Source organism: Antrostomus carolinensis, unplaced genomic scaffold (genome assembly GCF_000700745.2).
Source record: "Antrostomus carolinensis isolate BGI_N321 unplaced genomic scaffold, ASM70074v2 scaffold41888, whole genome shotgun sequence".
Classification (NCBI taxonomy): Eukaryota; Metazoa; Chordata; class Aves; order Caprimulgiformes; family Caprimulgidae; genus Antrostomus; species Antrostomus carolinensis.
The window spans coordinates 1002-17052 of record NW_010331665.1 but is presented as its reverse complement, the minus strand read 5'-3'; the positions used below and the strand labels follow the sequence as shown (position 1 = coordinate 17052).

Here is a 16051-nt window from a genome sequence, read left to right as displayed (position 1 = left end):
GGAACCAGGGATGAACTTGCAAGTTAATGCATGGCTGGAAATCTAGTAGAGAGCATGGATGGATTGTTATAGTTATTGCAGATGTCAGTACTGTTCTCTCATTAGTCCAATGTGAAAATTTTCTTAAAGATCTTTTAGACTATGATCAAATTTTGCATCGACTTTGAAACTCCTTCCTTTCCTGTGCTTTTGATGGCAGCTAAATTCTCCTTTTCTTATTCTTCATCAACACGTTGTCTGGATGGCAGCTGCCTACCTGCTGCTGGTGCTGACAAATGCCTGTAAAGGCAACACCACCTGAGAGGAAACTCCTCCTTATTCAAACACGTGGAGTGCCAGAGCTGTGCTCCCTATCAGACTAAAGACACAAGGTTCACTTCTCTCTAGAGCAGTCACTGCAACGGTACCTGGAGTCGAAACACGCCGCTGCATTTCACAGCCATGTCCTTCTCCTGCAGCCTCTCTGCACAACGGAAGGCACAACAGCCGAGCTGCTTTTAAGAATAATCTGTATCACACATCAGCACACCTTTGCTTTTTCCCCTCTTAGATACCTCAAAAGCTTTTTACTTCTTCTTTTCTTTGCTGCTGTAACTGAGCAATGGGGAAAACTCTCTTTATGAGAATGATTAAAAACCAAGAATAACTGATCTCTCTTTCTAAAAGGTCTCTCAGAAAAGGAGACTAGTATTCCCATTATGAAGGAAGGCAAACAGATTCAAGGCAGCCTGGTCTTCTGCCAGGCAGGTACACAGTGTACATAAATGCCATAAGCAGATTAGAAGTCTGAATTTTGTGAAATCAAACTGATTTGGCACTTCTGTGAGTCAGGCTTTTTTCCCAAAATACAAAACCTGCTTTTTTTTTCTCTGTATTCCCAAGACTTACAGCAAACAATTAGTTGTGGTTACAAAATGTGGATTAATTAAGAACTCTGGGGAGTTCAAAAGGCAAAAAGTTTCCTGTGTCTCATTACACCTTTGTTTCACTCGTTTCAAATGAGCAGTGCCACCTCCCAAGGTGACAGGCATTAACAGGATGAGAAGAGCAGCAGCTAGGAGTAGAACTCAGCTTCAGGAAGTGGCTCGAAGGAGCCTGGAGAACCTTCTCTCCCATCTCAGGGACATGCAAGTCTTTGTGGAGACAAGTCTATTTGCCTGCTGGGCTATAAGGTCACAGGGATGATTTCTTCCTCTTTGTATGTCCCTGCAACCCTGGAGTTACCCGTGGCTTAGTTTTCTGTGATCCTTCTTGCTGTTGATGTGGGAGCTCCAAGCATCACACATTAAATACATATTAAATACATTTTTCCCTTTGGGATGCAAGCAAAGGGTTCTGGCAATGTCAACATGTTAGAACAGAGGAAGAAACTGAAAAAGCCTTTCCAAAAACAGTGCGAATGGCGTCATTAATAACTCACAGTTTGGTTTTGCTTTGTGGCAGACAAAAACTCAAAGGCTGGTGTCCCTCCTTGCTTCAACACAGCTGTATTGCTTGATCTTGATGTACTCTTTGAAAGGCTGGGGATAGTTAGCTGCTTCTAAAAAGGCAGAGAGAACCATTTTATAGCGTTCCTTGAGCCTTTATTTCGTAAGTCTGGTGCCAAAATTCCCCTACACCCTGCCACTCAGAAGCAGCGTGGCCGTAACTGCGGGTTTATAGAAGTAATTTCCCATTTCCTCCCCCGTGCCTGGAACACGTGTGTATCGTTTCACGGTGGGTTTCCACAACATCTGTTTGAGTGCCTACAGCGTTTGGATACCTCGACTACCCTGGGCACAGCTGAATTTCTGGGATTGCACCGCTTTCCTGTAGAAAAGCTGAGATTACAGAGTGCCAGGTTTTAGAAAGATTGACAGACAAGTTTATGTTTAGATCTAATACAATTCAGCATACAAAATTTGCTGTTCCATTTGAGTAACCAGCAAAGCTGTAATACCATTACATCTTTCTCCCATGGAACGTAACAATTTACACCATTTATCACTTTTTACAGATTTTCTTTTACACTTTACACATTAGAGCACCTGGCATTTGCAAACAGGACTGTTCTTGCAAAGCCAGACAGTTGCAAACTCCATTCTTGAGAGGTTGCAGTGAACAGGTTTGTAGCTGTTGACTTTGCAAGCAGCTATCCCGATGGCACAGACCTTACTTGAGCAAAACTGCCAGCAAAAGCAGTGGGAGTTTTCCCCAAGTAGTGCTAATTATGTTTGATTCTGCAAGAGTGGCTACACAAAGCACAGTAGGTGAATTAAGGACAGAGAATTTAGCTTTCTATTTCTTGTCTGATGTTGGAACACGAATGATAATTCTCTATAATTTTTGTGTTTGGTTTTGAGCTCGGGTTGTAACCTCTTCAGTGAACACAGAAAGAGAATTCAGTTGCAACATCCAATTAAAAGTGTTAATCAAGGGGAAGACTCGCTTTAGCTGACACATTGTGTACGTGAGGTTTTCTCCCGAAGCACAGTTTCAGCTAATGTCTTTGAGATCTTGCAATTACAACAGCATATATTATTTATGTTAGCTGAATGTAGCTGAAATATCATCAAGCTTATCACTGCCTGCTGCCCCAGGGACATCAGGGTAAGGTAAGGTCTGCAGATCCTGGTGTGATGGATTTCTAGGAGATGGCATTGCCGAGGAGCAATGTTGTACTACTCCCTACCTGTTGAAATTTCCCAGATCCCCAAGATTTCTTGCCCAGATACATTTTTTCCATCAACTCATAAAGGAGATTAAGGGATGGATAAACTAAGAACAGGTCGTTGTCTCCAAAGATGGCAAAAATTCCCTCCGTTAACCAAAAGTGATCTTGTTTCATGGAGTCGAGATGAGAAGCTGGTTTGAAAGCCACAAAGATGGTAATGCTTCAGCTGCCAAATCTTGTGTGTTCCCCAAGCAAGATGGGAAGAGAAAGGGTGATCAGACCCTTTTGATGTTACAGAGGAGTCATCCTCTGCTGCAGGCAGGTCCTGTTGTATCATCCTGGTTATGAAGAATGAATCTCATCTCAGTGTTTCCATCTGGACCCTTGAAAAATTCTCCATGATCCTGGCTTGATCAATACAGCAGATATTTTGACTCACTGGTGGACTGCTCTAGTTTAGAATGGCAGATATCTGGGTCCCCTAACCTATTTTTAGGAACACTCCAGTTTGATATATCAATACAGTCTTTATTTTGGGGCATCTCTTTTCCTCTGAGGCCCAAGAGATTAATGCTCAAATGATTCCCCAGCAATAATTATACGCTCAGTTTATACTGGGCCTTTTAAAACATTCTTTATACCATCTAATTTAAATAACTTCCACTTGAATTAGCACCAAAAATAAGTATTTGATTATAGCCACCTTAAAAGTGAGTGGCATGTTTTACAACTTTGATATAGCTGGAAAGACTCTTGAGTGTTCAGACACCAACCTAATAGCTAAAGAAAAGAACCGATTCCACGTCTGGCAGTGGAATCAGTTCCACTCCGTCAGTGAGAGCATCAGCGAAAAAAAAGAGTCAACAGCAGCTCTGCAAACAGTTGAAAAATTCATGGGAGCAGCTGTTGCCTTCAGCTGGCTGGTGTGGTGTGTGGAGCACATTCCCTGTCAGCAGAAGGACGTTTGGGAAGGCACCTTTCCCCTGAAATTCTTTTGAGGGCTCTCTTATTAATTAAGGATTTAAGAAGTTCCCTCTTCCTAACCTTGTCCTGCCCATCACTGCTGATATACAGCCACTCCCCATCTCACCCCCTGAGGGCTTCAGACTTCCAAAATTATTTCCACCACTTACTTCCTCTGCTTTCTTGTTACATTCTGTATTTTGCTCCTCTCCATCACACAGTCCTCTTGGAATTGGTGAAGGGAAATTGAGAGTAAAGCTGGCAGAGTTCTTCAGCAGTGGACAAGTCCAGCAAAAAAAAACCCAACCCAGAGTTTACTCTGAATTGTCAACATTGACACGTTCCCACAACACATATCAAAGCTGGGTGGAGAAAGTCCTTGGAAAAAGTTATTTCATTGATGTGGAATTGGCCTGAGTGCTGTCTGAGGGTAACGCTCCTCTATCACCCCAGAGGTGAGAATGACTTGATCAGTAAGTTGTGGCTGAAAGATGATTGCATGTAAAAATTACAGCGTGGCTCAAGAAATGGCACTGTAATTAAAGAATTCTACTGGTCAAGTTAGTTTTTAAACAAGAAGGAAAATAAGAATGGGGTGACTTACTCTATTCACAGGAATTGTAATTGTGTGAAGGGATGATTTAGAAGCAAAGCCGATTAGCTTCAGCTGAATCATGCTCCAATCTTTATTCCTTCAGTTTTTCAGAGCAGGAAGAGAAATATTAAAGAGGAATAATGCAAATGACATTGACAGTATTTTCAAAATAAATTCAGCTCAGTAAAGTTTTTCTCAATTCCGTTTTTCTTAGCTTCTCTGCTGGAAGCCAGGACTGCTGATGCTCAGGATATACCTAGAGTGCAAGAGAGCACTTGCTGCAGATGGCAAATTCACTCTTTTTTAATAAATCCATTGAAATTCCAGCTTCTGAATTAGTGAACGTGTTCATTGTCCTCACTTTTTGGACAACATTGTTTCCTAAGAACCCAAACAGAAGAATTTTATTTCTATCTTAACTGAATTCAGCCACAGCCTCTTTCAAGGTTTGTTTAATGTTCTTCTGGTCCTCACTATGGCAATCTGCTCTGCCGCTGGCTTTTGCCAGGTCCAGCCACATTCTCCTGCCTGGGCAGCGTTAGGTCTTTGCCATAAGCTTTCAGAAACCTGTGGAAAACAGAGAGGACATTTCCTGCCAGGCTGAATGCCTCTACCATGCAAGACGTACCCAGCACTCTGAATTAAGGCTTAGGCTGACATGTAGGAATAACTCTGACCAGCAGAGCCTGCCAGTGTGGCAGAGGTGACTGAGTTTTGAGTGACAAACCTGGAACAACTTGGGACTCCTATAATCCATCAGTCTTTGCCACCACCTGGAAGAGAAGGGCTGCATGGATTTCGAGGCCATATCCAGAACTGAGGATTTTTTGGAAAGCAATAGTGACATTTGAGTTTCTTCTTTCCCAACACTACACCAAAACTGGCTAGTGGTTTATTTCAGAGCACAGTGTTGCAGTCTGGTTCTCTTCCTGAATGACAAATTCACCACCACTTTTGAAAACTAGAGAGTAAACCCAAGAGCTGAACTGGCAAGAACAAAAGTTGCTGAGCTGGCTTTATTGAGATAGGCCACCCGGAGGCGGTTTGCATTTCATGATGTGTGTACACCAAGTGTCTGACACACCAGCGGGAAGAAAGGGCTGCTGGAAAGTGAGGTGTGATTGTTATCTGAGCTTCAGAAACTGCAGCTCACTCTGGTAACTCTTTTTCACCCCACACGAAATACCATTTTCTATTAAAACAGATTTTATTTGTCAAAAGGGAATCCTGAAACCGTGATGCCCTCCAAGGTAGTCGTTACTGCACCTGCTGAAATAACGAAGCTCTGGAGAGACATTTACCTGAGGGTATTTTTTCTTGTGTGATAAAGCTGCTCTTTGGATGTGACAGGCTCAAAACAAATCAGAGAGGTGAATTAATGACCTGTGCTCCTGCCATGTGCAGAATACCTGTGAATCCTCTGTTCACGCTGCGTGCCTCACTTGCTCCTCTGTAATTCTCCTTCAGTCCCTAAGATGTTTGGTCAAGGAGAGCAGGAGGAAGGCAGAGCACAGCTGCTCTGTCCTTTATCTCTGCCTGCAGGTAGCAGAGAGGCCAAGGGAATTTCAGCTGAGCTCTTGGAAATTACACAGCCCTGCAAAGCAAACAGCTTTGCCAGGCTTTGGAGCCGCTGTGTACTCTTTGCATTGGCCACTTGAGATCATGGAGGAGTTCTTTTTTGAAGGAAACTGGACAGGATCTTAAAACAGTTGGCTCTGGAGTGAGCAAAGACTTCTCCCATATAGACCAGAGTAATGTCATTGTGATACCCAGTGTTGTGACAGAGTAAGAGTCTTGTCTGTGCTCATGTGAGTCCATGGTAGAGACAGGATTGTACGTAGTCTCTCCCTTCTCCCAGGCCCTTTCTCTGTCCACCCCTTGGCAGGCTCCCCACGCATGGGCTGTGTGTTACACCTTGGGTTCCTGTAGCTCAAAAGCCTGGGAGAAGCCAAGGTTCTTCCTCTGTCCTAAAGAGCTGATCTTCATGGATGGACCCTGTCTTGGTGCTTTATCTGTTCTTTCACAATGCTGGGGGGAAAAACCAACCGCAAAGGCAACCGAGTGGAGCCGTGGAGATTGCACCGGCTTACTGCTAATGGAGAGAGCTGGTGGGAACTGCAAATGATTCCATTATCTTCTCCTCTCAGACATGCTGGTCTCTGTCCCCTGCCCCTCTCCACCTAGACCTGCTGTCATTAATACAAAGAGCAGCATCTGAGCTGCAGAGTGAGTGCACAGCTCGCCTTGGTGCAACCACCACCAGTGGGTTGGTTGCAGGCCCGGGGGCAGCGTTGTTTTCAAAGCTCCCATGAGTTGAACTCTGTTTTCATAACCAGAGGCACTTTTTGTACCAAATAAAAAGACTTCCATTTGAATCTAACAGACACAGCTGATTATGCTCAATGACATTTTTGACACTTTTGGGTGGATTTGAACTTGAAAACCTTTCCAAACTTTCTGAACTGACAGCTCCTTTCGGCTGACTGATGGATCCACCTGAACGATGCTGTTGTCTATAGCTCTTTGGAGATCTTTTGGTGGGGTGCTGTAGTCCTGCAGCAGAATTAAGTGATATAGGGAGCTGACTTGTGTTTTCCAATGAGTCAAAGCAACCATAAAATCAGATACAACAGGGGAGAAGTCACCTAAGCACACTGATAAACCTTCCCCACTGGTTTCATTTCCTTATAACAAGCATAAATTTTATTTGCTTTGGTTACCAGAACACTTTTCTGTTCCATTTATTCTGAAATTCCTCCTGCACTTTGTTCTGATAAATATTCAAACAATTGTTTATTTCCCTTTCAAGTTTTTATTGTCCCTTATAATATTTTAGATGTTCCCATCCCTTCTCCAGCACAGCCTACCCAGCGGAGGAATTCAGCTTTTCAGACTGCAGATGAAAATAGGCTTTTGAGAGATGGGATTGCTGAATTTTTCCACCAGGATGGCTTCATAGCTTTACAGTGGCAAGGCAGTTAGTTCGATGTTCTTCTCCTGATGGCTCAGTGTTTAATGTCACAGTATAGCAGAGGAAGAGTCCTACCTCCTCTTAGGCTTCTCGGGGCTTGCATTGGTCTGGCTTTATGGAATCCTCTTCTGGAAACAGAAGTGAGTTTCCTTTGAAGAGATTTAGTGGTATTAGCAGACCTGCAGGAAGGGACAGACTGTCAGGAGGTCTCAGCTTCTCTTTTCACTGCATGAGGAAAGGCTCAGCTCTTCAGAAGTGCTCGTACCCAGTGTCTCTTGGCGATTGTGGTGCTCAAGGAAGAGGATTTCCCCACTGTTTTAGTGGAAGCTGCTGGATACTGAGGAGTTATGAAAATCTAGTATTTAAGGTGGCAAAGGAAATTTGTTCTCTGACTAATGACTACGTAACATAACAGGCTAAGAAATCCCTGAGCACTGACCAGGGCAGGTAGATTGTGATGAGTGTAGAGGTTTCAGAATACAGCAAACCAAGAGACTTCAGCAACCCCTCCCAGAAAGTCCATTTCCTTCTTGTTTCTCTCCCCCTTGTCCCAACGCTGTGCTCATTTCTCTCCTTAGCACCAAGCCCCCCTACTGAGTAGTAAAAAGTTAATACTTTTTCAGGGAACAATGTACACAACTTAACAGCCAGTCCATTAGTCCTTCAATAGTTATTTTAATTAACTAATCTGTTCAAAACATCAAGAGCCTGTTGAGCCATCTGGACTGATTAAAGTCGCATATTGCATTACTAATGTGCTGATTAAATCCTTCATTTTGCTCCAAGTCCTAAATGCTTCCAAATGTTACCACTCAAAAGCTGCTCCACGCAAATAACTAGGAGGTTTGAGTTTTGCCCGTGCAGGAAGAGAGGTTTGCTTTAGGTTTGGGTAGAGGTGCTGGTAGCCCTGGTTGCTGGTGTAGTGACAAAGGATGGCCCAGGCATCAGCCAGCCTGTCAGGCTGAGCGAGCAGGGAGGTGAGCAGAGGGTCCACCCCTGGGTTTCTTTGATGTGCAGAGAGCTCTTACCCTCTTGTAGGAGCAGACAGTCCCTTCCTGAGGCACTTGTACACGTGGCTGGGAAGCAGGAAAGCTGGGACTGTGGTGTTGGCTATTCCCTGCTGTGGAAATTCCTTAATTCCTAGCAAGATTTGGGAAAATTTGGTGTTGCCTGAGACAGCCTTCTGGCTGGGTCAGGAAGGATTGAAACTGTTAAGAAATAGAATTTACCAAAGATGCTAAAATATCTTAAGATGCAAATTATACCACTTTATCTTTGCTGAAATCTACAGGCCAACCAGTGAGTGTACCACTGAAAAAGCCTCCGCTTAGCACGACTGTAGTTTCCTCTCCACAGAAAAACCCATTGTCCATCCACCCTGTGATTCTTTGTAGGATCTTGGCTGTTGTTACTTCAAACACTCAGCTTGCACAGGACACCTGGAACAGGGAAGGCAGTTTCTGCCTTTCCAGCCAGGTAGCCTTTAGCATATAACACCAGTAACCTGCAGAGGAGGGTTTCTCTCCCTCCTGTGCCCTGACTGGAAGAGTGCATTCCAATATCCATCTCAGAAGGGTTTATCTTATCATGGAAATCACCTTACAATAAAAATAGGAGGGGGATTTGCACATACTGTTGAATTTCATTTGGTTTATGAACCCTTAACTCTCAGGCTCCCAGTTTTATATGGTGTGGGACACATCAGTGCATTTTCCAGCCAAGAACCTTAACACACTTGGTAACCGTTGTGAGATTTAATAACAATATCCCAATTTAAATAAGATAATTTCTGCTTTTACAAAGGAGCTAAGGCACAGGGAGGACACGTGATTTAGCAGAGAAGAGGGAGTTGAACTAAGACAACTTGTCTCCTACCTGGGTGTCTCTCACCATGGCAGATCACCTCCTCTCTTAGCCAGAATTTGGGGTTTTGTAACTCAGGAATGTCCAGGCATTTAAACATAGACATCTTAGAGGAAAAGAAATCCAGCACCAGCAGCAGCGTGTGCCACAAAGGGTGCAGCCAGTTCAGGTTATTCAATGGATTACTTCATTTTTCAGACCTTGTTCTTTCAGCATCTCAGAGCTAAAACCAAGTCTCACAGCAGTGGTGGCTTTTGAGATGAAGGACTTGACTGAGCTGGCTTCCCCGCAGCTTCCCCACTAACAGGCCTCTTGTTCTTGTTTGCAGGTAAACGGCCACCTGGACTACATGAAGCAAATGGACATGATCCTAAAAGCTGTGGGCATTAAAACCAAGGAGTGTTGGCTGGAAGAGAAGGGCAGTGGCAGTCTTTGCTCTCCTCTAGCCAAGAAATCAGAGCAGGCAGCAGGCAGCGAGACTCAGCAGGAGGAAAACACCCTGCAAGAGGAGGATGAGGCTGATGGTGAAGCTCTCTTGTGATTCCCACAGCTGTCTCCTGGGAGAAACCTGGCTGCCCTGCCCAGACTGTTCAAGCAGCGGGGACAGCAAGAAACAGGCAGCGGGCGAAGGAGCAAATTAGAGCTGCTCAGCCAGCACTAAAACTGCTTTCAAAGCATCGTCTGTTGTCCTGGGATTCCCAAAGGAGTATCAGTAGAGCTGGCAGAGCTGTAGCTGCAGTTTTCAGACCCTCCCGAGAGCCTGGGGCACGGCACTGGCGTGTCACTGGATCTAAGCTTTCGGAGCAGCCACCCACAGCATCTCCCAGGGATGAGAAAGGGCTGATTCCTGCCTGAATCTGCATTGCTCCTCGGGAAGCATCAGCACTTCTCTCCTTGTACAAACGGGATTTTTCTTGAGGGAAGCAGCTGTCACCGTTAGGGCCTGTGTCTCTGCTGTGTAACTCTTGGGAAAGCAGGTGGCTCTGTGGGTATTTTTAAGTGTATCGTGGAGAAGTGGCTCATCACTAGGAAATTAAAACCAGTTTTCCACCAGTGGTCAATCTGGTTTTTGGTTTTCACGTGAGCAGGTGTGTTGCAGGCTCTGCCTGCCCAGCTCTGTACATCTCCATGTCCCCGCTTCGGCTTTCTAACCAGGGAGGCGAAAGGCTCAGGCTACCTGGGCTTCTATCCCCCGTCTGCTGCTGGTTTGCTGCCAGGGCTTGGGCATTTTCCAATCAACAAGACTGTTTCCCTATCTGCAAGCTGAGGGCGATGAGTGTTTGAGGCTTCATTACTATTAAAAACAAGCTTTGAGTCCTTAGGTGAAAGACAGCAGAAGAAACAGAGTGGGATTTTTATGATTTATTACTTTGTGAAACTTCCTCCCAGGCTTTGCAAGCCAGCAACCCACAGAGACTTTTCGTTTGGTGTCCCACACACATCTCCAGCCTTAAAAGCCCCCTCTAGACATATTTTTAATTGGCTTAGAATAAATAAAACCAATACTTGGCATAGGATAAACACAAATCAGTTTGATTTCTACCTCCTTCCAGAAAAGCGAATTGGCATCCACTCTCTTCTCCCCCAGTCCCAGAGGAGGGACCCTGCTTTACATCTCCTGCCATGCAGAGTCTTCCAAAACCATATGGGACTGATCCACATCTTCCATAAAAGGTCCTTTTCTGGCTCATTTTGCTGCTAAGCCCAAGAAAATGCAGCCAACAGGAACATGGCAGGAGGATAAACCCCCTTCTGAGAACACCTCTGTGGTTTTGTGTTTAAAAACAAGTGCCAGTTGGGAGAAATACTTTCCCAGATGCAGGTCTGGAAGGTCTCATTGACTCACGAGAGGGGAAATAGTGTGATTGCAGCTTCTGATTTTGGTTCACACAGAGTCCTCCTCCCTCCCAGTAGTTTAATAACCATCCCTCCTTTCTCTCCCCAGCTTTCTGCAAACCTCACAACCAGATTATTTCTCACGAAGGTGAAAATGTGGCTCTCTCTGGGAGTGGCAGTGTCTCCTGGCAGTGCACCGCAGCTTTGGGTAGGGTCCCCAGCTTTTCCTCTCCCAGTTCCTGCTGCCGAGGGGAGCTCAGACCTTCTCAGCTCTGATTCTCGAGCGGTGCCTGAGTGATGGGAGACATCTCAGGCTGTGGGATCCCACCGTGACGGGCCCATTTTCACTGTTGGCTGCAGAAAAGGGATAAGAATCCTCCACCGTATCAGAGGAACCAGCAAACACCTTATCACAAAGAACTGGCTCCATGACAGAGTAACACATTATTGCTTTTCAACATTTGGCTTGAAGAAGTTGCCTCTCTTTGTCCATCTCTTGAAGCCTGTGTCTGCTGACTTGGTTACCTAATGGGCTTTCAGAGTTTAGCCTGTATTCTTCTATTCCTTTTTAACTGGAGCTGCAGTCAAAGAATGTTTTTATATAAAGCCATTTGTGGAAAGATGTACATATTTATCTTTGTGCTTGATACCAAACCCGAGCTGTCTGTCCACAGCTACGTGGCAAACACATATTAAACAGTTTGATGTTTGAACCTGTGCTCAGTCCTCTGTTTGTCACAGTCATTTATCAGTGACCGCCGGGCCAGCCATTGGTTGCAAGGGAATTTGTAGCAAATTAATGTCAATTTAGTCATAAAAACACTTGCTGTTCAGTTCTGGAACATACGTGGGCAACGTGGAAAGACAACTGAGACTTGCTTGGCATGTGGCTGCTTCTTCCAGCATCCCGGATCCTAAGGATGCTTTGTACTTGTTTGTCTGTGTAATCGTGAGCACAATCAAACTCCTTAGTGTGAGCTTGGAAACAGGCAGCAAGGCTTGTAGGGTACAAGTCCAGGGAGGGCACAGCAACCAACTACCAACCCATCTCTGCATCTAAAGGCACTTGAGGAAGAATTTGCTAAAAGCATTTCTTGTTTGATTTGTTTTTGTTGTTTGATTTGTTTTTTTAAGTGCCCACTCAGCACACTGCTCACTATTCTCTCTGCTAATGGCTGTGAGGAGGGATGGGAGACAATATTCATTTAGATTCTTATTTGAAGGGGGGAAAAAATATATATATATATTTTCTAATTGCATCATTTAAAAACTGATAGATTGTCAGAGCAAAGTATGGTGGTCATATGCCAAAAATAGGAAGCTGTAGGATGAAATCTGAAGGGAAGCTCATCTCGTTACTTACTCCTGTCAGGATACCCGTAGAGCCACAAACCAGCTGAACACCCACACCCTCGCTGAATATCCAAAAAGCAATGTTGAACATTTTGCATCCAATTTAATCCCCCGTAGGTCAGGCTGTTCGTGATGAAACACGATGGTTTCACTGTGTTGCAACTCACTGCTTTCCCAGGAAACCCAGACAGATACAGTCCAAATCACGTGAGGAAATTAAACTCTGAGAAGACGCGATGTTCTGTGGACTGAAGCAGCCCCAAACCTCTTGTCCATGAGTGATGGGATGTGGTTTTCACTGGTCTTCTCGATGCAGTTGGTGAGATAGAGGTGATCTGCTGAGCTGTGTGAGGGGAAGCTAAAAACCAGGCCTTGGTTTAAGTTTAGGGAGACACAGGCTGGTGGAAGGGTCTGGAGTCCGAGGTTCAGACTAACCAGAGATGAAAAGGCCCCAAGAAGCAGTTCTTGGAGGAGGGTGAGGGATTGGTGACAGTGAGCAAAGGAGGGATGGAAAGAGAGAGAAACAAGGCAGATTAATTCAGCAGTAAAACGTGGCTTTGCACTGTTTAAACTGACCTGCAGGAGTGCTCGGAGGTGACGTCTTCTCCAAAGAGATGCACATTGCCTGTGAAGAGGGCACTGAGCAGTAACACACGGGCAGGGAGACGTCTTGCGGCAAATCAACCCACTGGAGAGTTCACATTGGGCTGGGGGATCCTTCCCAGCACACAGAGGTCTGTCACCCCCGTGGGGACACCCTTGCTCAGGCCACAGGGGTGCCAAGCTGCTTGGGCTGCAGCTCTGTGTCCGGGGGATCCAGGTCAAAAAGATTGACCAAGCGGGCGCCGGGGGCCGGGAGAGCGCGGGGGCCGTCGCTGGCCGGCAGCAGGCCCTGCTCATTCCCCAGCACCCCAGACTCCACCGAGTCGGTCTCAGCCTGCAAAGTCAGGACGTTCTTGAGGGACATGGCAGCGCGGGGTCCGCTGTTGGAGTTCCTCATGGAGAGGGAGATGGCGCTGGGACGGGGCTCCCCCGAGCGCCGGCAGCAGGGCAGGTATTTGCCCATGGCCCTCTTGAAGTCCCTCATGAAGAGTGGGTAGATGATGGGGTTCATGGTGCTGTTGCAGTACCCGAGCCAGGTGAGCACGTCGAAGAAGCCGGCCGGGACGCAGCCGCAGACTGCCTGGCAGGGGGGACACAGCAAGGATTAGCAGCATCTCCCACCTCAGCCCTGATCCAGAGAGGTTTCCCAGGCATGCCAACATTTTCCTTTTGAAGGAACCCTCCAAAACCCTTTTGAAGGGTTTTTCCTTGTCGTTGCTCCCTGGGGAAATTGCATCTTTGGTCCCAGAGGCTTTCCAGTGAGACCTGCAGGCATCTGAGATCCAACCCAGCTGGATTAAAAGTAAAAAACTTTTGAAAACCCAACATAAACCCCCATACATGCTCACCTGGGTCACGTTGGTGACAAAGAAGGGAAGCCAAGCCACGAAGAACATGCCCAGGAGGATGCCCAGCGTCAGGCTGGCCTTCAGCGCCTTCTTGCTGTGCTTGTTGGTGAACCTCCTGCTCTCGCTGCCGGACGTGGGCTGGCTTGGGGCACAGGGAACCTGCAGCAGGAGACAGGGTGGTGAGTAAGCAGTTGTCCCCAGGCTGGAGCCACCAGCCCAAGAAAAGTGGCATTTGGTGCTGCAAATCCTGCAAAAAAACCCACTGTCATTTCCATTCTCACGAGGGGCTGGAGGATGGCACACTCCATGGTCCCTGAGCAATAAATCAGGAAGAAGAAGCAATAAAAATGCTCAACATTGAAAGGATTTAAATATTTTTTTTTTTACTGTAAAATAGGGGCTTTATCACTAAAATGTTTCTTTTATAGAAAAAATCCAAATCAATGTTTTGGTGAGGACGAAGCATGCCCCAAAGAGGCAGCTCTCACTGCTGATTAGAGGAGCAAACTAATTATATTCTTAAAAGCAGGATGTCAAACATTTCAGCCTACAAACACCATAACTAACTCAGTCCTCTATCCACTCTAAAATTAAGTTATTATCTTATCCCTCTGCCATAATTAAACAAGGTCCCATTGCCACTCAGCTTCCTGCCCAAAAAAGAGAACAAAAATCTGGTTACAAAGATGAAACTCGAGGGTTTCCTGGCTGACACCTCGTTTGCAGCTCACGGATTCAGGGCTTCTATGAGCAAGGCAGCACTGGGGCCGCAGAGCTGCGGCAGGTTGTGTTTGTAGAGCCCAGAAACCAGGCATCTGGGGGGAAAATAAGCATTTTATGATATTGTCTGTTTATTCTTTGATTCTCATTTTCCTTTTGAAAGCCTTGGTACATTTTATCACATGTGGGAGAGCTGGCTGGGTCAGAGAGTCCTGGCTCCTTTCTTAAAAGAAAGAGAACAACAAACTAAATCAAGGTATTTAAAGGCAATTAAGTTTGTCTTTTCCCTGTAGGATATGAGGTCAATAAAGCTGGGAATTAAAGCTGTTAGACTGAGTGGCAATTACCTTCTCCCAGACAAATAAGAAATAAAAACAAGTGCAGCCACGTTTCAGTTATAAAAAAACACACTCAGTGGTTTAACCAGCAATCGAGTAAGGAGGTTATTTTGTGGTGCCTGTTATAGAGCAAGTCACAAAAATAGAAGCTGGCTGTTCAAAATGAGGTGATCTCCAGAATTTGGTATTTGCTGTTATTTAAAATCCTTCTCCCCCCATATGTCTCACACCCACCATGGCCAAGATTTACAAGTGGAAAGTCAGGTAAGACTAAAACCCTCTGGGATGATGCTAGCCAAGAGAGGGGTGAAACTGTATTTATTTTGCACCTTTATCTTGTTTCTCTGCTTCTGCTCACGCTGTTTCTGTGCCCCTGAGCAGTTTAAAAGCGCGGCATTTCTGGGACAAGACATGGGGCACCTCAGAGGACATCAGGGAGGTGGATGTTGCCCAAAATCTCCCTCTTTGCAGTCTGCTCACCAAAGCCCTTTGCCAGCTCCAGCCCTGAGGCCGTCCCAAAGGTAGAAACACCCCAGGCACCCAAACCATAAGAGTCTGCAAGGAGAAATGTGGCTGTGGCCACCTTACCTGTGGTGTGGGCTCGTCAGTGGTGGCAGTGGCCACGTTGGAGGCAAGGGAAGCCACCTGCACTGCTTGTTTGCGGGCTGCCAGGAGGATGCGGCAGTAGGTGAAGGAGATGGCGGTGGATGGGAGGAAGAAAGTCAGGCAGGAGGCCACCAAGGCGTAGGGCAAGCTGACCAGCAGCCGGCACTGGTCCTCGTCCTGCCGGGAGGTGACATTTGGGGACTGAACCTCAAACTCCAGCTCATGCCAACCCATCTTGATGGGCAGGAAGGAGGCTAGCGCAGCCAAGGTCCAGGTGGCCAGGATGAGCCAGAGAGCTCTGCAGGAGGTCATTCGCAGCTTGTATTTGAGGGGGGAGATGATGAGCAGGTAGCGGTCCAAGCTGATGACGCAGAGGTTGAGGATGGAGGCGCTGCAGCACATGACGTCGAAGGAGTACCAGAGGGAGCAGAAGTCACCCCGCAGCACCCAGCGGCCATAGAGCTGGTTGAGCATGGCTGGGGGCATGACCACTAGCCCCACCATCAGGTCAGACATGAAGAGGGACACCAGGAAGTAGTTGGAGGTGTTGCGGAGAGAGCGCTGGGTGACAATGAGGAGGATGAGGAGGAAGTTCCCCACCGTGGTCAGCAGGATGATGAAGCAGAGGAAAGCAGCCACCCAGCTGCTCCCCACCAGCAGCGAGCGCTCCCCCAGCACGCTGGCATTGGGGGACCCCAAATC

The 16051-nt window shown here is 46.3% G+C and overlaps 2 protein-coding genes across 2 annotated transcripts in view; one reads left to right on the top strand and one right to left on the bottom strand.

The window, feature by feature from the left end:
• The window catches only part of TMCO4 (transmembrane and coiled-coil domains 4), a 40960-nt gene extending 31274 nt beyond the window's left edge, over positions 1 to 9686 (top strand). The window contains 2 exon segments of the mRNA XM_010173274.2: positions 9374 to 9576; positions 9578 to 9686. Of these exon segments, the coding sequence (XP_010171576.2) occupies positions 9374 to 9576; positions 9578 to 9686 (312 nt within the window).
• Positions 9687 to 12997: 3311 nt separating this feature from the next.
• Positions 12998 to 16045, bottom strand: HTR6 (5-hydroxytryptamine receptor 6; the record flags this gene model as incomplete). The annotated part of the gene is made up of 3 exons (XM_010173273.1): positions 12998 to 13417; positions 13686 to 13844; positions 15332 to 16045. Coding segments are annotated over 3 exons (1293 nt in total), but the record flags the coding sequence as incomplete, so codon positions are not given.
• Between the last annotated feature and the right edge of the window lie 6 nt (positions 16046 to 16051).